This window comes from Phasianus colchicus, chromosome 1 (genome assembly GCF_987193195.1).
Source record: "Phasianus colchicus chromosome 1, bPhaCol1.hap1.1, whole genome shotgun sequence".
NCBI classification, from domain to species: domain Eukaryota; kingdom Metazoa; phylum Chordata; class Aves; order Galliformes; family Phasianidae; genus Phasianus; species Phasianus colchicus.
Window position 1 is genome coordinate 34653914 of NC_143436.1, and position 22984 is coordinate 34676897.

At 47.0% G+C, this 22984-nt stretch overlaps 2 protein-coding genes across 5 annotated transcripts in view; one reads left to right on the plus strand and one right to left on the minus strand.

The window, feature by feature from the left end:
- Positions 1 to 5346, minus strand: part of WIF1 (Wnt inhibitory factor 1) — a 41694-nt gene extending 36348 nt beyond the window's left edge. Inside the window, exons 1-2 of the mRNA XM_031589513.2 lie at positions 5187 to 5346; positions 4961 to 5100 (exon numbers count right to left, since the gene is read on the minus strand). Coding sequence (XP_031445373.1) covers positions 4961 to 5100; positions 5187 to 5319 — 273 coding nt within the window. The 5' untranslated portion in view covers positions 5320 to 5346. The remainder of the gene's footprint in view (positions 1 to 4960; positions 5101 to 5186) is intronic.
- Positions 5347 to 19824: 14478 nt separating this feature from the next.
- LEMD3 (LEM domain containing 3) overlaps positions 19825 to 22984 on the plus strand; it is a 48795-nt gene continuing 45635 nt past the window's right edge. For 2 of the 4 annotated variants that reach the window (XR_004166378.2, XR_004166379.2), the window contains exon 1: positions 19825 to 21358. Coding sequence is in view for 2 of the 4 variants with exons in the window: in XM_031589508.2 (XP_031445368.2) it covers positions 19921 to 21358 (1438 nt within the window). In the remaining 2 variants the exon portion in view is untranslated. The remainder of the gene's footprint in view (positions 21359 to 22984) is intronic. The other 2 variants (XM_031589508.2, XM_031589510.2) reach the window with 2 other exon arrangements.

Below are 22984 nucleotides of genomic sequence, written 5' to 3' on the forward strand. Positions count from 1 at the left end.
AAAATACCACAGCTGAACAGAATCTAAATATGAAAGGTTTGGAGCAGTGCGCTCGATACGTGAGCCCCCTGTCTGAAAATCATGCTCACAGTGTGTAAACATCTTCACATTCCACACTGGAATTTTAGTACAGAGGTCAGAAAACAAAGTATTTCCTCTGTTTGGTGACACGAAACCGCAGTGAAGGTACTACTGTAAGTCCTGGGAGCGCAGGTTTACGTGATTGCCTTGACCCAATTTCCAGAACAGCCTTACTTTTATTAGGAAAATAAATGAATTGTGAGTATTACACATTTTCTAAGGTGGAAAGGATCACTGGAATCAGTGGGTATGAATAAGATTTTTATGAAAAGTTTGGCAGTCGCTCTGAAAAAAGCTTCCTTTGAAGAAATGTATGTTTTGAAATCCACCATTCTTTGTTTTCTTTTCGTTTACCAAGCAAATAATAATGTTTGAAGGAAGCAAAGTTTTGTAACATTGCTGCCTTAGAATCTGTGGTTTATTAGCTTTCCTTAGGACAGGGAAACAAAACTCCTGGCATCGTTGGGGTTCCATTTGATCTTCACGGTCAGGCTGTGCCTCAGTAAAATAAGGTAATTTCAGAGATGCCATGGAGCTACTTGGAGTTGATGATCACATTGCTGAGACCAGCTCTGGCCTTCAAGAGCTGGAATTACCTAACTTTCCCGAGCTCTGCTTCAAAATACAGAAATGCTGAAGAATAACTCATAGAATCACAGAATGGCCTGGGTTGAAAAGGACCACAATGATCATCGAGTTTCAACCCCCCTGCTATGTGCAGGGTCACCAACAACCAGACCAGGCTGCCCAGAGCCACATCCAGCCTGGCCTTGAATGCCTCCAGGGAGGGGGCATCCACAACCTCCTTGGGCAACCTGTTCCAGTGTGTCACCACCTTCTGAGTGAAAAACTTCCTTCTGATATCTAACCTAAACCTCCCCTGTCTCAGTTTAAAACCATTCCCCCTTGTCCTATCGCTATCCACCCTCGTAAACAGCCGTTCTCCCTCCTGTTTATACGCTCCCTTCAAGTACTGGAAGGCCACAATGAGGTCTCCCCAGAGATACTGATGATATCTATCATCTCTCCCTAAGAGGTGGGCATCTTTTCACTTTGCTATCAGTAACTTTTTACTCAAAAGTGACCCAGCCTTTCCCACAGGGACAGGTTCCCCTTATCTCTTGATGTCTGTTCTTTGTTGGCCAGAGGTGCTCCCAGGCTGAAAGCATTCCTTTGGCACTCAATCCCTTGTGCACACATGCACACCTTCTCTCTGAGGGCAGGACCACTCCTGCCCCATCACAAGAAGCGTGCATCCAGCACCACGTAGCTCACATGTGAAAACATAAAGTGCATAAGAAGGTAACGAACCCTTCAGTGGTCCTCTTGGCTTCTCATAACCTGCAGCTTATCTTGACTTCACCAGAAAAAGCAGGGATTCAGCATCTGGAGACAAATTTTGCTTGTTTGTTGGCTTATTTCTCCTCAATATCACCTAATATTTAATAAGGATTAATGAACTAAGGACTGAAGGCAACTGATGATTTACTTTGATAAACATTTTCTAATGAAAACAGCTTTAACTCTTTATAATAGAGTTTTTCCACTTCAGTGTACAGAATCCAGCCCTGAACACGTTACGTTCAGCATATGTTTCTGAACTGGAATATGGGCATATACAGCAGTGCAAGACAGAGGAGTACTGTCACTCTCTGGGTTGGATTATTTACCAACCTACAATTTACATTGCTATTTACCCCAGGAGCAGGAAGGTGCAACCTGCCCATGGGACATTTACACCTGCTTTGCACAGGTGCAGGCAGGGACACGAGGCAGGAGGGGCTCAGCCCCACACAGATGGAGCAGCCACTGCTGGCTGCCACCCACCTGCCCCTGCATTGTTGGTATCAGGGCTGGGAACTGGGTCATGGCACAGACATAATTGCTTTTTTTCTTCGCTGTGAGGACAGTGAGGCACTGGCACAGGCTGCACAGAGAAGCTGTGGATGCCCCATCCCTGGTGTTCAAGGACAGGTTGGATGGGGCTCTGGGCAGCTGAGTGGTGGGTGGCAACACTGACCATGGTGGCTGGGAACTGGGTGGGCAGAAGGTCCCTTCTGATTGAAGCCATTCTGTGGCTTCATTCATTCTGCTATCTGCAGACCCAAAAGGGCTCTGGCTATTAATAGAGGATGTAGCACATACAAGGGTTGCTCTGAAAGAAATGCCTCCTATTTTCTTATGTTGGCCCATTACATCAGAGATGGATGTTGGTGGTATGTCAGTAGAGGCTGAACTTCCCACCAGTACCCTGTTACATGTTGTTGCTGTGTGACAGATGGCAGCAGAGGAGCACTCTGACACAGTGGTGTCTGACATGGAAATGTGGATGATACAAAGATGTGTCACTGAACACTTCCATGCAGAAAAAAATGGCACTCACTGACATTCATTGACATTTGCTGAACGTTCTTGGAGACCAAGCAGTGGATGTGAGCACAGTGAGGCAGTGGGTGGTGCATTTCAGCAGTGACTACAGCAACAGTGGAGCACATCTGCTGGTGCCGATTCTTATGAGCGTGGCATGCAGGCTCTTGCTCATCTCTGGCAAAAATGCACAGCTAATGGTGGTGACTGTGTTGAAAAACAATGTTCCGAAGCTGAAAATTTGCTCTATCAAATAGTGTTATTGTGCTCTCTGTACTTGTAATTTCCATAGAATTTAATAGGAGGCATTACTTTTGGAGTGACCTATTGTTGCCAGCCCCAAAAGCTGTGGAGCCCTAAAGAGATATCTTCAAATCTCCCATGGCACTGAGAGGTTAGTAGGACACAAGACACATGAACTCTCAGAAGAAAGCATTTCCGTTGTACCAAATAGAAAACAACTGTATGCCAGGTAATGGCTGCTTTACAGGAAGCAGCGTAGTATTTCGGTACCTTGTACATCTTTATTCTGTCAAAGACTACTTCTGGTTTTGCTTTTTCTTTCCCTTCCTGGCCTCTCCTCATCTTGTCTTTTTCTTCCATCCTTTTCCAGATCCCAGACAGAAATGTTCCACCAGAGTAAGTGGCACTCTCCTGAATGCTGGGGAACATCTAAGTACCTTCATACTTAAAAACTAAACAGCACAGAAATAAAACCTGTTAGCACCTACAGTCTCATTTCTTCTTTTTACGAAATACTGGAAATTCTGGAGAAATTATATTCTTTTTGCTACAAAAATTGCTATCTTGTTCTACTTGCAACACTGCTGTGGACACTTTCCAACTAAGATGTATAGAACCTGTATGTTGATGAGTGCTTTTGCCCTATGGGCTGCAAAAACACTCATGTTTTCTATTGTCCCTTCTCATCAGGTACAGGTTCAGGTGGCATGGGGGCAATGATGATCTGCTTTCCACAGAGGATCAGAAGAACTGCAGGTAACAGGCAACTGTACTTGCACGTCTCTAAGAGACTGCAAGATCCAACAGGTTTGTGCTGCCAAAAATAGGTGTTTTGTCTGGGGTGTGAAGTCCATCCTTTTCTAACCCAACTGCTCAAACACTCGCAGTCTGGAGCTCCTTCCCTAGTTCAGTCTGAAATCCTGCTCTTCACCTGCAGAGGTGTTTAAATACCCACAGCCATAGGACCGGAGTGTCAAAGTTTGTAGTGAGTTTACACACAATTGGACTTGTAAAAATGGGATTATAAACTCTGCAATGCAAAGTCTCTCAATTTTAATACTTCTTAGATTCATAAATATCCACAAGACATCATGCTGTTGTAGGAATGGAGTTGTCAGTGATGTTACTTTAACCACGTACATGTTTACTTGCTAACATGTTTACTTGGAATCTTTGTTCCCACATGAACGCCTTAATTCAGCAGAAAGAAGGAGGGCTGGTTGATCAGCTTTGCCACAGCTCAGAGAGGTTTCTCCCCACAGGCTTCAGAAGGAGGACACATCTCTGTGCTGTCTCTCAGCCCACGACCCTTTTCAGTGAGGGCAATGCCACATCTCTCCCTCCCAGGCTGTCTGCAGGCGGCCCAACGGAGTACAGAGTGAGGGGATGTCAGCCTCACATCTCAACCTCCTTCCCCAAAAGAGGTATTTTTCTCGTGACTGATAGAGATACAGAGCAGGAAACATAATCTTGAAATGCACAGATTATTTCTGTGATGTAAATCTCAGTCCCAGGGGTGCAAAGTTGTTCTTTCTGCAGAGCCAGATCGAGCTCCTACAACTTCGAGCAATTCCCTCAGCTTCAGTGATTCCACTCTGTGCTCCCCTCCTTCTCTACAACATGGGGTGAAGCGCTTCCAGAACCCACAGCCAAACCTAAGGGCCTCACACAGCACGGCAGAGCCAAGCAGGTCCATCACCAGGAGGGGTTCTTTCACACAGCCAGAAATACAGCCATGGTGGTGAAGCTGCCATAGGCTGAATCGCACACTCAGGTGCCACTGACTGTTTGAAGATACACACAGTTTCATCTTTACCCAGCTCTAATACATGATATGTAATAAAATATAACATCAGCATTCAGCCTTGTAAAAACCAGTCATTTTACCCATGAGATTTTCTGTACCATGCTAACCTAGGCTCACATTCGAGCTCCACACGAAGGTTGCCAGCAGCCCAACTACCTGCGTGCGCTCATGCAAACACATCGCGCACCCTTCGCTTTTTCAACAAAAGAATCCGCACGGAGATGCGTGGCTCTAAGCACACGATTTCGCGATGAAAACTGGCACGTTGAGGGTTACCTCTTCTTACCGGCACCCCCGGCTCAGTGCGCACCGTGAGCGAACGGAGAGCGGCGGACAGCCCGCGTTGAGCGCCGGTGCCCACACCCGCCCCGCCGGTACAGCCGCTCCGAGGCCGCCCCCCCCCCTCAGTTCCCCGTCGGGCCGCAGCACCCGGCCCCGGGCGCTTCGCCCGCCCGCACCTACCCGTCCGGTAGCTTGCCAGCTGAAGTTCATGGCGTGGATGCTGACGGGGATGGCCGGCATCCTCTGCTGAGCTTTCCTGAAGTCGTGAGTGAACGGGGCCATCTTCCCCTCGGACACGATCAGGATGTCCTCCTCGAAGCCTGCGGAGGGCAGAGGGCGCGATGCGCGATGCCGGCACGGCTGCGGGAGCCCCACCGCCCTCCTTCCCTCCCTCCCGCCCGCTTACCGATGAGGACTCGGGCTTGCTGCGCGTCGATCCACAGGTAGAGCGTGTCGGGCTGCCGCGCCGCGGCCCGCACCCCGCACAGGCTGAGCGCCCCGCACAGCAGCGCCGCACACAGCCGCCCCGCCGCGGCCATGCTCCGCGTCCGCCGCTGCCGCCCCGCTCCCGGCCCCGGCCCGCGCCGCTCCGCCGCCTCTGCCTCTGCGCGCCGCCACCCGCGGGCGGGCGGGGACGGGCGGGGCGGGGCGGGGCGAGGACCTCGCCCGCGGGAGTGCTCCGTCTGTATTCTTTCCTAAGAAAGTTCTCCGTTTGTTTGTTTGCTTGCTTGCTTTTTTTCTCAAAGCTGAAGCCAACCGCGATGGATAAAGGCTGAATGAACCCGAGTATCCCCGCGTGGCGCTCCGGCAGGAGCCGCGCCAGCTCACACGCGTGGAAACGATAGTGGCCGAGTCCTTACTTCAGTTCTATTTTATTTTAGCTGAGCTGCTAACAACGATTCCTTCCAGGACCCGCGGCTCAGCACACGAGAAACACACATTTCCCTAGGGCGTGCACGCATCACAGAATCACAGAATCACAGAATCACAGAATGGCCCGGGTTGGAAGGGACCTCAAGAATCATGAAGCTCCGTCTCCCCATCACAGACAGGGCCACCAACCTCCGCATTTAATGCTAGACCAGGCTGCCCAGGGCCCCATCCAACCTGGCCTTGAACACCTCCAGGGACGGGCATCCACAGCCTCTCTGGGCAGCCTGTGCCAGCAGGCAAACATACTACACAAACTCACACACAGGAGAATAGAGCACCGCTCCGGATCGCAGCACCACTCCCGTGCCCCACCGTCCCGCTCGCCTGTGACCGCCCCCGGCTCCCGGCGGCTCTCGGGACGAGGCTGCCCCCTGGCGGCCGCCACCCCCCTCCGAGCCGCTCCTACGCGACCCCCCGACGCTCTCGCCGCTGCCCATCCGAGCGGCGGCACAATAATTTGATGGAGCGCATTCTCAGCTACAAAACGCTGTTTTTCAACACAGTCGCTACCATTTAGCTGTGCGTTTTTACCAGCGATTAAATGAACCTGCATACCACGCTTGCAGACATCTGCCCCAAAAGACAGCACGAATCACTTTACCCACTGAGGACTGCATCTCAAACACTGGGAATTTGCATGCGGCCACTCCATGGATTGTCGTTTTTACTCAGGCTCATAGTGGTGACACCACATCTTGTCAACAATAATGATGCGAACCAGGAAACTCACCTTCAGCTTCGGATTGGTCAATAGTTCCAGCCATACATGCATAAGGGATTCTTTATTATGGAATCATAGAATGGCCTGGGTTGAAAAGGACCACAATGATCACTGAGTTTCAACCCCCCTGCTATGTGCAGGGTTGCCAACCACCAGACCAGGCTGCCCAGAGCCACATCCAGCCTGGCCTTGAATGCCTCCAGGGATGGGGCATCCACAACCTCCTTGGGCAACCTGTTCCAGTGCATCACTGCACTCTGTGTGAAATGTTATGTTCCTTTATGAGCATTTATGGGAACCATCTGGTGCAAATTTTGCCACCATCATTTCCAATGCATTGAAGCTGATATTCAGCTCCATACATCTTTGATTGAGATGCTCTTCATTTCATGGTATGGCATGGCTGTACATGGCTGTCTGGAATATGACTTGTCTCTCACATCCCTGTCCTACTCCATATTGCTTACAGTACAGCATTCCATTTTCTGTTCTGCTTCTTCTCCTGCTGCATTCGTGGCACACCATTGCAGAACATGGCACTGACAGAGCTTTCGAGTGGCTCTTTGCAGAGCCAGGAGCTGAACTCTGTGATCCTTATGGGTCCCTTCCACCTTGGGGTATTCCATGATTCAATGGCTATGATTCTGTGATTCTAGACAGCCATGGACCAGGCTGGCTACCGAAAAGACAGGTGTGTGTGGAGCTTCTGGACTTAGAAAGTGTATTGCACATGAGACAGGAGCTTGCAGAAATAAAAGAGAATATTTAATCTAGGAAACACACTGCTTTAATTATTTTTTTTTTTTTTTACTGCAGTTGCCATTATTTTAATAGATTGCAGTAAAGTTAGACTTCAACACCTCCATTTTTAAAGGAACTCTCTTTATCAACTCGTGACCAAATGGACCATTGCTGCTTGCCTGAAGGCATCAATTCCCCATCATCCTCCTGCTGACACCACATCAGCCTCTGCCAAGGCTGCAAATTCCATTTCCAGAGCCGATTTGGTGTTTGAGGGAGAGGTGTGAATCCTGGATTCAAAGCTGTCAGACCGAAGACATTGCGCACAAAGAAATGTGCATTTCTGGCTTTCAGTTTGATTGCATTTTTATCAATCATTTCTCTGCATGTGAGCTATTAATTGTTTCAGATTTCTCAAAACTTGATTGATTAAAAGTATATATTTATATATAATGAAAATTACACACTCTGAAAACAACTGAAAAAAAGTAGTAAAATGAATAGTTCAAATTAGTTCTGTATTGGCATAATTTATTGTACTGTTCCTAGTTATAAAATCCACAATTAGACAGATTAGATGGATATGTTCAAGTTGCACTGAAGCATTGAGCTGTGAGATATTCCTGGGACTAGAAATTCATATTGAAATATATGCATAGAAAACAATTCCCCTGCATGTCCCAGAGCTTTGGCACGTGTACAGGGCTGTGCAGTGGCTCTCAGTGGGCACAGCAGATGCTGGATTTCCAATCGTTTTGATGGAGAAGTGCAGGTCTCAGGGAGTATCTTACAGCAAGCAGTTACTGCAGAGGAAGAAAAGAGACATCCTCTGTGCTGTCAGTGGTAGGAGGTGCAGTCTGTTCTCATACACTGTTACACATCAGAAGAATTACATAGAGAAGGGACCACAGAGATCCCCAAATGCAGGCAAAACTTCAGTCAAAGGCCGTACTTCTCTGAGTGAAATCAGAGTCCATCATGAGAGGCAAACTTCAGTAGTCCAGTCTATGTTAGATTCAGGACCCTGTGAGGCTGCTAGTAATATTAATTTTCCTATTTCTGCATCAACTCACTTTCTTCTAGATCTTTTCTGACTGCCTCTGTTACTTCAGTGTGTCTGCCTCCTTCAGTCCTGCAGAGGGGTACTGGAGAGAAAGTCAGATGATCCTGGCAAAGTGAAAAGTAAAAGGGGAGAAGAGCAGAAGTGAGGAAGTTTGTACTTTAGAAATGGCAAAGAACATTGAGTGCTGACAGTGATTCATAGAATCATAGAATGGCTTGGGTTGGAAGAGGCCTTAAAGCCCTCCTTGTTCCATCCCCTCTGCAGGGGGCTGGTTGCAACCTACCAGCCCATCCAAACTGGCCTTGAACACCTCCAGGGATGGGGCATCCACAGCTCCTCTGGGCAGACTGTGCCAGTGCCTCATCTCTCTCCGAGTAAATAATTTCTTCCTAACATCTAACCTAATTCATCCTTTGCAAATTATTATTGTATGGTACTAAAGTGGAAAAAAAAATCTGTTTTATGCAAGTTGCTTTACTTACGACATCAGCTTCAGACAGTTGAATATTTACATATACTGGAGGAGATAGTGGGCAGATGCGATAATTATTGATCTCTGAAAAGGAGTAAAATGTGTGAGAGCTGTGTGATTTGTGGCTGAATGTAGCTGTGCTGAGGGCTCCAATGCTCATCTCATACACAGGAGAGTAAGAGCTTAGCTTCTGCAGCCCTGAGATTGTGCAAATTTCATTGGTCTGTGACTTACTTAGCAAGAAAGCTTTATTTGCTTGCAAAGTCAAGGTTAAAACTAATCACATTGTTAACATTTCTCAGAGATAGAATCAAAAAGCATACTGAAAGCTTTTAGGAGCTTTCTCAGAAAACTGTAGCCTATGTCTGAAAAGTCTGTCACCTTAATATGGGCTTGGAAGCAGAATACAATTTACACTGTCCACCCATGATAAGGAAGGACAGAAGTGGGGAGGGTTACAGATGCTGCAGCCTCAAATCATGCTTTGCAAACGGTAAGGAATGCATGAACAACAAAGTAGGAAAAGATCACCTTAGGTCATACCTTTCTCTCTGGCACCAAACAGCACAAGAGAAGGAAATAATCTCAAAATCAGGTGGTTCTCAAACTGCTTTGGGCAGCGCAAAGGGAAGGGCTGCACAGCTCCGTTCACACCTATGTCACACCTTCCACGTTGTGCAAGGCAGCAGGGCAGTCAGGCAGCAGGGCACAGAGCTGCAGCAGCACACAGGCCAGGTGTGGGGATGCCATCCAGGCCAGACAGTGGTAAAGCCAGCATTGCCAAATGGGCAGCTCTGTCTGTCTCTCTGCTCTTCCTGTTGACACAGGATGCAGGTGCTGCTGAGACCATGTCCCAGGCACCTCCCAACTAAACCAGAGAGTGGCAGACATGGAACGTGGAGCAGGGCTGCCTGTGTCCTGGGTTTGTGTGGGTTTTGTGTGGTTCATATGGCAGTGAGAGAGCTGCTGATGTCTCTGCTGTTCCTTTCCTGTCATATTATTTTTTCTTCTTTTTTTTTTTTTCCCTGTAATTCTGCAGTGCAAAGAATCCAGCTGCCTTTATCCCTGCAGCAAAACCCCTCAGGTTCCTTAGTTTTGCTGCTTTCCTCACTGTGCAGCCAGAAAGATGGGAATGCATGACTGAGATATCTTCAAGAAGTGTTTTCTAGGAGTTCCAGTCAAGATCCATGTGCTGAAGTAGATCTGGAGCCCACAGCACAAGAACATGGAGCTGCTGGAGAGGGTCCAGAGAAGGGCCATGAAGATGATCAGAGGGCTGGAGCACCTCTCTTGTCAAGATAGGCTGAGGGAGCTGGGCTTGTTTAGCTTCGAGAAAAGAAGCTCTGGGGGGACCTCATTGCAGCTTTCCAGTACTTGAAGGTAGCTTATGAACAGGAGAGGTACCAACTTTTTACATGGTCTGATAGGACGAGGGGGAATGGCTTTAAACTGAAAGAGAGGATGTTTAGGTTAGACGTTAGGTGGAAATTCTTTAATCAGAGGATGGTGAGGCACTGACACAGACTGTCCAGAGAAGCTGTGCATGCCCTGTCCCTGGAGGTGCTCAAGGACAGGTTGAGTGGGATTCTGTGCAGCCTGAGCTGGTTGGGTGGCAACCAGCCCATGGCAGAGGCTTGGAAGTGCCTTCCAACCTAAGCCATTCTGTGATTATATGATACGTTGAACTACAGACAAAGCCAAATGGAGGAAAAAATTAACACAATGAAGTCATCTGAACCAGTAGAGAACTATGAAAATAATGAACTCATAATTAGGGCCTATTACATTCCTAACCGTGGAATATTTCCTCTAGCAAATTATTTTCTTCCACAGAAGTTTTAATTTCTGTTTCCCGGGCATCCAAGTATCACTCCTTGTTTTCTATCTCATAGCACTTCTAGAACTTGCTAAGCTTAATTTCCCCCACAGGACAGAATGCATCCCTCAGTGACTTTCTGCTGCAGCATTACTTGGAGAGAAGCAGACCAAGAAGGGGTTTTCATGCGGAGGAGGCACAGAGAACCAAAATATCTGCACTGAGGACAAAGGCTTTGCAGTTCTTTGGGGATGAAGGGCAAAGAACTGGAGGACCAAATGCCAAGGGCTTTGATCCTGACATTCAGGGAAGAAAGCCAGAGGAAGAAATGCAGTGCCAGACGCAGGAGGACAGGGTGTCAGCAAGTTCAAAAAGCACAAAAAGATCCAATCAGCAAGAGGATAGGACATGCCTGGCATTGAGCACAATAGCTACAACACTTTTTAATCACATTAACCTTCTTCCACATTTATTCAATGACACGTCTGAAAATTATCTAACCAAAATAGAGTATTCTGAGAAAAGAATAGACTGCTGGATCTCTGCAGAGGTCTGGCACTGCTTCCTGCCGAAGTCAGTGGATATAGCAGGGGACTAAGGCTGTGATTGCAGCAGGCAGTGAGAGCAGGTGCCTGAGTGATGCATAAAAGGACTTGCACCTCTCAGAGTGCTCAGCTCTGGGCTTTTTCCTTGTTTTAATTCCTGAAGAAGGTCTGTGCAGTAGCCAAGACACAGGAACCTTGTTTCACTATGCAGAGAGCAAGCAAGACCCTTTTTGGGTCCAAACTACACAGGCAGCACCTGAAGTGAGCACAGCAATCTCTGAACGTGTTTATTAATGTGTTGATGTTGTCCTTGCACAGCATGGTGCTGACTTGCAAAGTTCTTGCACTCAGTAGCCCCAGTGAGGACTGTGGCTTCACCAAACAGGCTGAGCAGAATGGGGAGTCAGGTAACTCTAGAGAAGAAACCCAGAGACTCAGGGAAGGGGATGATGGAGGATCTGGAATTTGTATGTGTTCTCAGCAACAGATATCAGATGCAGTACTACAGCATTACCAGGTGTCAAAAGGAGAAGAAATAACGTCAAATTGTGGAGCACTTGGAAGTTAAGACTAAATTTTGAGAGCAACAGATGGATAAAGAAAGTGTTAAAATATATACATGCCTGTAATGGTATTTAGTGACTTTTGTCTGGGATGAGTTTTTCAGAAAATTCTGACAACTGCAAATAGATTTAAAAGGGTCCAGACTTCCACAGTTAGCAGAAGGAAAGTGATGCAAAAAGTGCTGAACTGTGCATAGTAAATCAGCTCCTAAGGGAAGGACTAAGGATTAATATGTCCTAAAGCATGGCTTTAAAAAATGATGATTAAAATAGGAAATGCTCCAGAGAGTTAGTAAAACAAGCCATGGAAAGAAAAGACGTGTTATAAAAGAAACCCCAAACCAAATTACAAGACAGTGATACGATATACATGTCAGTGTCGTGCAAAATATATGTAAGCAATTGAAGTGCTTATAGTTTTCACAGAACAATTCTGCTTCCTTCATATATTTATTTTCTTTCACAAGATCAAAGTAGATCCAGATGTATCTAAGAATGGACATGTGGTTGTCCTTGAGCTGAGGATCCGCAAAGGAGCATGGAAACTGTGCCCAGGTAAGAGATGAAATGAAGTGATGTTTAAGGCCTGGATATTGTTTTCACTGAGATTACACTAAATTCTCAATGCCAGAGAGTTTTAAACATTTTATAAAAAAGATTGGAGTGTCTTTTCTAAATTTTACATGCTAATTTACATATGTAATATATAGATTTAACCATCAGTTCAAAGGTACCATTTTGATCAACACAGCTGGCTAAGATACAGCTGCCTAATTGGACATTTATGGATTGTCTTTCATATGAATATAACAAATGGCCAATGTACACTAAGCTGAAAATATGCATGTAGGATTTTGAAAATTTGCGTGTGAGTAATTAATAATGGTTATTGTAATTTTTAGCTGGGAAGGTTTCTGTCCTGTATCTTTCTGGATGAGCTTCCAATTAATTTCAGTCAGATTTGTGATTAGAGTTTCTAGGAAGTGGTCTTCTATACATCTGAACTTGAACATCTAGAACATCATGAACACTCTGCAAAGGTCTCATTAGAAAGCTTAGCTTGCACATCTTCTCTATGTTACTATCTGAGCTTGTCACAGAGTTAATTCAGTTTTCCTAGTCACAAACCCACATTACAAGGCCTGTTATCTCATCTGTTCTCTTCTTGTCTCCCTATCTTACTTCATCTGTTACATATTTTTTGCTGTTAACAAGGCTATTCACTCGAAAAATCTTCCTTTCATGATCTAGCACTTTCCCATTCAGCTCTTCTGTCTGTGCCTGTTTCAGCACATCTCTAAGGGTCTAATTATATCTACCCACTTTGTTTCTGATTATGTTACGACAACTTTTTAAATTACATGGTTACATACTGTTGTTTTTTTTTTTTTCCTCTGGATTGAGTAGTCAACCGGCATTTTACTTTTTGGCTGACTGACTGACTCTGCAACGCAGAACATTTTCTTTTGGTACATCTTCTGTTTATTTATAGCATATAATAGCAGTTATCTTGCATTTAATTCCATATAATTTTCATTTTCATTGTCTCTAACAAGAATACCATTCACAGTAACCAAGGTATCATTCTCTAAAATATCCAGCAAATCAAGGACCAAGAATGGGCTGAGAAAGCACTGGAATGGAATTGCTACTTTACTCTTCTATAACATTTTCCATCTTCATTCTTAGAGGACTTTCACAAAGATGAATCATTATTTCCGTCTGCCTGTAGGAGAAACTGAGTCACCTGAAGAGGAAGTGATTTGCCACACAGCAAGGCAGTGGAGTGCCAGGGGCGAAGTACAAGTCTCTTTGCTTTCCCTCTGGTGTCCTCATGGCATGAGCTCAGTTCACAGCTCTGTTCACAGTTCACAGATGTCTTTATGACCCCAGGTGAGTCATTTGGGTCCTTTATGCTGCTAACACTGGAGTGTTTGCTCAATTTAAGCATTTTTTAAAGATTACTCATAGTACTTAAGACAATAAGAAACAGAAATGTGTAAGAAGTTTGTATCTTACCCTGCGTCTTAGTTCTCTATCTGCAAAACTGTAGTATTAATTTGTCTCTTATCCCATTGCCATATGGCTTTTAGAGGGCAGAAAGCTATTTTGTTCTCATTTCTCACGCTGGTCACACTTGAACTCTCTGAATAGCCCTCCACTTGTACAGTGGCCACTTACAGCAGGTGTGTGTAGTTTTTTTCTCCCTGGTTCTTTGCAGGGGAGATTTGTTTGTTCAGGGCACTGTTACATTAGACAACATTTTATTTTTTACACTGTAATCACTTCTTTCTTCCCTAGAAATTTTTCACAAATACTAAGTTTAGCATGAGAAGCCTTTGTCCACAGCTGATGAGCAGCGGTAAGTTAGAGGAGCTTCTATCGTGTTACTTGGAGTGTGTGTTACCTGGTTTGCTACTGGTCCCCAATTCTTCAGTTATGCAAGTGTAGTTTTTCTTTTCCATAGGCACAAATGGAGCACAACTGTTTGCAGCATGGATGAAATCATGAGAGGAGTGTTCACCCTTTCACCTACTGTTCCCGATGCAGTGGGGATGGAGAGCAGAATCACAGCTTTTTTCTCCTGCCTTGTCTCACTCCAGCTGCACAGGGAGCTCCTCTAACTATTTCCTCTAGATTTTCTTGAATGAACAGCTCTGCACTGTCCTACAGAGCCTTTTGTGTTACACAGCAACCACTTCAGTATTTGCCTTCTAACTTACTGTGTGTTTTGCTATTGCTATTCTGCTGTTTCCTGTGCTTTCTTCTATTCTTTTTACCATCTTTCTTTTTTTATACAATTTCCCATATTTCTACTGTTTTATCCTTGTTTCTATTCTATGTGGATTTTTTTGTGTGTGTCTGTGTTGGATTTTTTTTTCTTTTTTTGTGTATTTTTATGCTTTTTCTCCACAAGAAAAGAGATCTGTTCCACTCCAGCCCAATTTCAGTCTCATGAAGGTGAGCTGGAGATAAGGCAGAAAGCATTGGCATTGCTCCTGTCTGGCTCTACACAGGGAGAGGACTAGGGCTTTGCTGCTGTGTGGATTTCCCAGAAGTATTATTGGAGCTGGTCCAACAATTTACAGTAAAAGGACTTCAGTTCTAATGCAAGTTCAATGAGGTTTTTCAGGTCACATACAATAAGCTAAATGGCTCATCAGATGTGTCTCTGGTCTGAAAAATTACATAAAATCTTTGGCCAGGATGCTGCACGGCACGCAGTGAACTTGAAAGATCTGGCCTTCATATGAAACCTAACACAAGGGGAAAAGAGAGATCTGTGGCCTATAGAGACCATGCAGAGATAAGAACAAAAGGGCCCGTAACTGGAGGATATTCCTGTGGATATTCCAGGCCTTCAGATGCTAGGCATCCTTAGCTCCATTCTCCTACTAAGGCACTCACTGGCCCTCTCTGCCATGCAGTGTCTAAACACTAGGCCAACAGAGCAGGTATATAGAGTTCAGCAGTGCAAAGGAAGAATGTGGCCTACTCTTGGGCCAGCTGCCATGTCATACCTCAGAAGCTGAAGGTTAAGCAGTGACAAAGGAAAACCTTCAATGTGCCACTCTCATAGATGGGAATTGAGTGCAGTGATATTGTCTATACATGGCAGACAACCGGAATGTTCAGTGCATGCTGGAGACTCCCATGATGTGACACAGAAGCTTTGGTTCAGGTAGAACTAAGACGCCTATAAAGTGAAGATATGGATAACTTACCAGTAGGCCAAAATCAGCTGTTGTGGGCAGTCCCTAAATGTTCTTTATTTTTATGAGAGAAAACAAAGTCATATAAATGCAGCACGTATTTGGAGTAGGAATGGTAGTCCTCAGAGCCAGTGGGACTTCACTCCCCTTGCCTGTGAGTCATTCTTACGGAAGTTCCTTCTCCTTCTACAGGAGAAATTTTCTATGTGGAATTATTGACAGAGAAATTGCACAGCTTAAGGAAATCTTCTAAGTACGCAAGGCCCACACCATTGAGCACTAGCAACAAAAGAATTGATTCAGTACACAATAAAAAGCTGAAAGCAGGAGAGACTGATTTGTTTGTGGCAGTCTGTGCTGCTGAGATGAAAAGAGGTTCTGTAGAAACGTGGGTTTTTTTAAGGACTGCTGGCTTCCTGCCTTCATATCTTGCATGCAGTTCTGATGGAAGGTCATGGAAGCAAATGTGTATTCTAGAGATAAGGAATAACTTCTCCTGTGTTATGGGTACAAGAGAGCAATTAAACTGGCAGAAGCCTTCACCTACAGTAGTGCTAATAGTTATTTAGAACACACTGAATTTAGTGCTTTGCTTATTTATTGAATAAAGTGAAATCTGAGCCTTTTGGCACAAGAAAAGCATTACACAATTAGCCTTAAAATGAAAACATAAGAAGTAAAGTTCATTCATTCTGTTCCATGAATGATGCCTCTTCTTTTAAAGGTTATTAAATGAATGAAATAAACATAAGTTTTCAAGACATTCGCATTAAATCAAAGTCAGAGATGGAACTGTAAGCAGTGAGCTCTTTGTGGCTATGACTACGCCGCTCTTTACATTGCTGCCAAACACTATCAAAGTCCCAGGCTAAAATGCCGTGTCTGCCCCTGTATGAAAGGATGTTCAGGATGTCATCAAAATATTTCCTCAGGTATATTCAACATATCTGCATCCCACAAGGTTCTGAGACAGCAAGAAAGGTATAAGAGTGTAGGTAATGAGGCATCTCTAAGTATTCAGTGTTCTCTCAATTTCAGGGTGATGGGATTCATTCCCAGTATTCTCCAGTGGTTAAGGATGTCTCTCTAGCTTTTATGTTTCACAGAATCACAGAATCACAGAATGGCCCAGGTTGGACCTCAAGGACCACAGGCAGGGCCATCAACCTCCACATTTAATATTAGACCAGGCTGCCCAGGGCAGCAATCCAACCTGGCCTTGAACACCTCTAGAGATGGGGCATCCACAGCCTCTCTGGGCAGCCTGTTCCAGCACCTCACAACTCTCACAGTAGAGAACCTGAGAGTTCCCCCAGTCTTTGAAGGTAATAGAAGTACTCAATAGAAGGAAAGTAAATGCTCACATGTATGTGCAAAAATAACTGCTGATTCTGGGCCACAAATGTGTTACATATTAGCAGAGCTTCTATATGCTAAGAAAGCCAAACAATATGAAAAATATGCTGTCTGATCACCAAGATCAGCTTCATTTTTTCCTTTTCAAATTTAACTGGAATACTTGGGAGATAATCCACTGCAATGATTTAAAGAATGAATGGAACAATCCATTAGTCATCCACTTTAAATGTATGTTACAGCATCCAGTAGTCCTGTACAGCAAAAATTACTTTGACACATAAGACAACAGGGCAAGAAAGCTTCAGGGGCCAGCAACAGATTGACTTTTTTGTACTGCAAGAGATTTATTCTTTCTTTGTGAATAGCTTTGTGGTGTCTTACGATAGCTGGTATAGTTTAACCTCAGTTCCTGGAGAGATGGACAGTCTGAATGCTCAGACTTATGAACGAAGATTGTTCCCTTTTAGAGACAAGAGGTGCACAGACATAGCAAGTTATCATACACTTTGTGGGAGCTGAACGGCTATGAGATTCATAGGCAAGTAATGCGATGTGGAGACAACGGCCTCTTTCTGAGATGAAGATATCTAATGCACTGTGCTCACACAGAGCAAGCAATCCAGCACCAAGTGGGAAGTACAAGCATTAGATTCTTTGTGGGTGCCCATATCTCACCCACAAACCAGCAGCAATCTAAAGGCAAGCGATGGCATAGGTCTTTTAAATGTTAATAGGGTGCCCTCAGGAAACAAAAGCATATCAGCAGAAGATGTATCAGCAGAATACAAAGTTGCAGTAAAAGACGTGCTAAATCTAGAAAGGCAAACTGTCCTTCAGAGAGTCTGAATACTTATGAAAATTCATGGCCATCACAAAAACTTGAAATCAGTAAAGAAAGATAAAAGCGGTATTAAGATACTACTTCAAATCCCAGGCCCAATGAGGTTGGTAGGAACATGACTGCTGACTTGCACAAGAACACAGTTTCACTTGATGGAAGAACCAGAGAGTTCCTTAAAACATCATTCTTAAAGATGAGGGGAAAATTCAAAACTTCTTGTTCAAAAAATCAACAGCCAAATTTTTCTCAAAGAACAAACTCCACAGTCCCTGCAGTCATTATCTTTAAAAGATTATGTTTGTTTGGCATCTGTTGAAAAAAATCTGCTACCTGGAGATAGTGATATAAATCTATAGTAATAAACAAACATGGAGATCTGGGACTGGTAGTATCCCTACGTCAGTATCAATCAGGAGACATATTTTTGAAACATTTCAAAATGTTTTTGCACACGTTTTAAAGCATGACTTGGAATATACAGACTTTTCAGTCAGCTGCTCTGTGTATATGCACTATATAGTTCTGCAGGAGGTGATTAATTTGTTGACAATTTATAGTATTTACTGCCTCCTGCTGCTGAGTAAACAGGTTTATAAACTAATTAATGACCTTGCTGTTATAAAAAGCTGGAACATCTGAGTATTATTGGTAAAATCAAGGGATCTGTACTTCTAGGACAGCACACACCCGTCTCGTAAAAGAAGGGTGTCAGTGTGTAGCCAGGAGTGCACTTGTCCTACTGTTATCAGACCTGGGACTGATTGCAGGTGCTTTGGGCATTGCCATAGGCAGCAGGAAGTAAGCACTGAGTGTGGAGTCATATTCAGGGATCAGCTCAAAGGGATGCTGGAAGACTTGGGCTGCTCACACTGAAGAGAAGGGGTGGAATGTTGGAAGCATTTCTCATGGCATTTGGAATATCAGTTAGCTACTTTCAGGTGGGGAGAGAAGTCAGTGGGTGCATTTATGTTAGTGATTTAATGTACAGTAGATTTTGAGTGTAATCTTCAGTACACACAGAGCTCAGTGTGTTGCTCCAAAGCACATTGTTGCATGTGAAATGGTTCCCCTGCACGTGGAACGCAGCAGCACCAACAGAGTAACCCAGTAACAGACCCTGCAGCTTCAGAAAGGTTATGTTAAAGGAGGCTGAGATCAGATGGTTGGCTCTGTGCTTCCAGGTGTGGTTGGTCAGAAATGAAGGGTGGAGTACAGCGGTTAATCATCACAATTCATCATCATTATGAAGGATGGTTTCATGACACTCTTCGAGCTCTGCAGCCTGGCTCAGTCTTCAGCACATAGCTACAGAACAGTCATCTGAAGTCCTGCTCTGCGAATGTTCCTCCACGACTGAGCTTAGCAGCTTCAGTTCCGACATTAGGAGGCAACATCCCTCACTGCAGCAGACCCAGAGCGGAAAACATACACCTACTCTTACCACCAGATCCTGCTTCTGCACCACTGCGTGTGCATTCCTACAAGGGCAATTATAGTCGGATTGAAATGGAAACGGTGCTGCCTTTACGGTGTTCTCATCAGTGCATAGGCCAAGAGTTTGCCATTTGGGATGGACAGACGGAAGCACACAGGTCAGAAGGGGACTTTGCAGCCTCCACATGAGGCCTGCATGCAAAGGGGCAACCAGGAGGGCTGGCACATGCCCCATGCTCAGAAATGCCAGTTGGCACAACCATTCTGATAAACACCCGTGTGACAAGCACACGTTGATGTATGTCCTTAGTTTTCATGGTTCTGTATTTGAGACGGCGTATTTTCCTAAAGAAAACAACGTCTCCAGGCAATGGTAACCCTAAGGAGGGTGATGCTCAGGGCGCATCTTCCAGGAGCGCTCACTGCTGAGCGTATCACAGCAACATCTCCTCACAGCTGCCCGTCTTTCTACAAGAGGAGAGCTCAGCCAAGGGTGGGTAGGAAGGAGCAGACGGCCCACGCCAGGCGCGCAGGTGGGGTCTGGTTTATTCAGCGCCGCGACTGGAAAGCGGCGTTGGAGACGTGCGGCGCTCGATCTGAGCGGGATGCGCTGAAGCCTCGCCCTGCAGCGCCTTTCAGGGGTCCGTACTGCAGTCCAACCAGCTCCCGTCCCCGACCTCCTCCCACATCGGCCGCTGACGGGAACCGGCCGCCCCACTCCCCTGCCCCGGGTGCGTCGCGGCGCGGGGCGGGCAGGGCAGAGCAGGGCAGGGCGGCTCGGGGAGCGCCGGAGACGCTGCCGTGCCGGGGCCGGGGGCGGGCGGCGCCTGGGGGTGACGGGCGGGTCTAGGCCACAGCCGAGTGCGCACGCGTCAGTTCCGGCGGGGAGCGCGGCGCGGCGCGTGGGTAGGAAACGCCGCGGCGGCGGGGGAGCGGAAAATGGCGGCGGCCGCGCAGCTCACGGATGAGGAGCTCTTCTCGGAGCTGCGGCGCTTCGGCTTCTCTCCGGGGCCGGTCACCGAGAGCACTCGGCCCGTCTACCTGAAGAAGCTGAAGAAGCTGCGCGAGGAGGAGCGGGCCGGGGCCCGCGGCGGCGCCAACAAGACCCGGAACAGCAACAACAATAACACGGCGGCCGGAGGCGGCGGCGCCGGGAGAGCGGGCGCGGGCGGGCGGCTGGCGGGCGCCGAGCACCCCTACCTCCCCGGGGCCGCCGGCGGCGGGCGGAGCCGCGCAGCACCCCCTGCCGGGGGCGGCAAAGTGCTGCTGGGCTTCAGCTCGGACGAGTCGGACGCGGAGGCCGGCCCTCGCGGCCAGGCCGGCGGCAGGAGGGAGCGGGCTTCGCCCCTCTTCCGCGGCGCGAGGCCCGGCGGCGGCGGCGGCACGGCGCCCCCGGAGGAGGCGGCCCGGCGGAAGCCCGGCGCCTGGTGGGGGGCGGCGGCGGCGGCCCGCAGAGCGGCTCCGGGCGCCTGGGAGCGCGGGGACGGCGGCGAGGAGGAGGGCGACGACGCGGAGGAGGAGGAGAAGGGCGAGCAGCGGCGGTGGAAGAACCGGACCGTGAACGGCAGCCGGCTGCTCGCCTGCGGCGGGGACAAGTACTCCGACTCGGAGGAAGAGGAGGCGGCGGCCCGGCAGCAGGTACCGAGGGAGGAACCGGCGGCCCGCCGGCCCAGGCGGAGCCTCGGCAAGTCCTCTCCGTTCACAGCGAGCAAATGCGCTGCGGCCGGCGCTGGCGCGATGGAGACGGCTCGGGAGAGGGCCGGCGGGGGCTGCGGTGCCGGCGCGGCCGTCGCGACTGACGGGGCGGCGGGGGCGGCCGCTGCCGGGAGCCGAGACGGGGGCGGGAGCCGCGAGGAGACGGCGGCGACGGCGGCGGCGGCGGGGGGAAGATGCGAGAGACCGGAGCCGGGTCCCGCCGGCCCCCGGTATCGCCTCGGCCCGGCCAGGAGGGCCCCCGCGGCGCCGCCCCCGGACGCGGACGGCGGTGACGGCGCCGAGCCCCCGGGCGCCGGCAGGAAGGCCACCAACAACCACGTCCTCGGCGGGGCCGCCGGCAGCCACGGCGCCGAGCCCAGGATCTATTCCGCTACCAACAGCCTCCCCCCGGGCGGGAGCGCCTCCCTCAGACTCAACCACTCCAATCATACGGGTTCCAATCACGCCTACCTGAAAAACACCTACAAGAAGAATCTCTCCGAGCCCGAGGAGGAGCTTCTCCAACAGTTCAAAAGAGAGGAGGTATCCACCACTGGAGGCTTCAGTGCACATTACCTGTCCATGTTCCTCTTAACTGCTGCATGCTTGTTCTTTCTCATACTGGGATTCACATACCTGAGAATGAGAGGTTCTGGAGTAGCTGAGGATGTGGGAGCCAACAGTAAGTATTAGGTCAAGGGGAAGGGCAGTTAATTTCTGCAACGGGATGTACTGCTGCTAATCCATCTCTGAGTTCTCAGGCGGTCTGTGCTGCACAGTTTGGGGTCTTGCTGTTCTATCAATTTCCCATTTAGGATGGAGCACACTGAAACAGACTGGCCTTCCTAATGTGATGTAGTGAAGCTTGCTAGACGTTTGGGGATAAACCCGTATCCTGATTATTCTCTGCTGTAATCTATTGATACCTTGTTTTCTAGCACGTTTTCTTCACAAAGCAATTTCATGTTTTGTTCAGTCTAGAAGATGCATGGTTAATAGACAATCAACGAGGTAAGGCTTTTACCCATTTCAGAGAAGATGCACGTTTGGATACCTGGGATTCTTGTAGGGTGAAAGTTCCGCTGTAGTTGTTAAGTAGTTAAGCAGGTTGCCTTTGTGAATGTATGTTGAGGCTTGGGAGGATGCTAGGCTGAGGTGTTTTTTTCAACACTATGACAAACTTTGTGCAGACTTTGGACCTGTTATGTATTATTTTCTAATATGTGCTTTTCTTATATATTTAGAATGAGAATGTGAGTATACATTAAATACTGTTGTGTTGGAGTTTGATTTTCACAGCATTTTTTTTTTTAATCCTATGTTACTTGGGGTATCTTTTAATACAAGGAATCAACTTTTTGGAATGGATGTAGAAACTACCATTTTCTATTTACGAAACACATGGAGATGGAAGTGTACCATTTCCACCTAAGGAGGCACTAATATCAGAATGAAAAATCATGTCATTGCTCGTTGGGAGTGATGAAAAATTTGTTTGGAAAAGTAGTTTTGGGATATGAGACCATTAGAGGGTTCTTGGAGATTCATAGAATGGCCTGGGTTGAAAAGAACCACGATGATTGTCTAGTTTCAACACCCCTGCTATGTGCAGGGCCGCCAACCACCAGACCAGACTGCCCAGAGCCACATCCAGCCTGGCTTTGAATGCCTCCAGGGATGCAGCATCCACAGCCTCCTTGGGCAACCTGTTCCTGTGACTGTTATTGTCTTTGCAATCGCTGAGGAGAAAAATGCGGGGTGTTTCTTTGTATGGATAGTAGGGCATGTGTATAGCCGTGTGTGTGAACACGAATACAAGCATCTTGCATGGAATGATCCTGCTGCTAGTTTGGGGTCTGCTAGAAGTTACAGGGCAGAAGTAGCAGTGAGTGTTCTGTTTATTTTTTGTTTTTCATTTTTTTTTTTCCTTTCAGACCTTATTCATTATTGCAGTAACTATAATAGCAGAATAGTTTTTTATTTTTCGTGCTTTTTGCAGGAGGTCTAGAGGCAAAGAATGTAGTGTTTAGAAAAGTCAATAGCGACAAAAGCTTGAGCATCTGCTGTAGTTTCTTTGACTGTCTGTGTGGCTCTTAATAACTACTGTTCAGTCCTGTTTCTGGGAAGGTGGTGAACACACGTTTGTTGTAGTGTGACTGTTGGGACCTGTTCTGTGGTTAACTTCTGACCATACCTACATAAATGGTTTTGTGTATTGATAAGCTGTGCAGTTCCACAAACACACATTTGCTTATTTTTTTTTGTCCTACTCTTAAGTTCTTAACATCTGATTATTTTAACAGAGAAG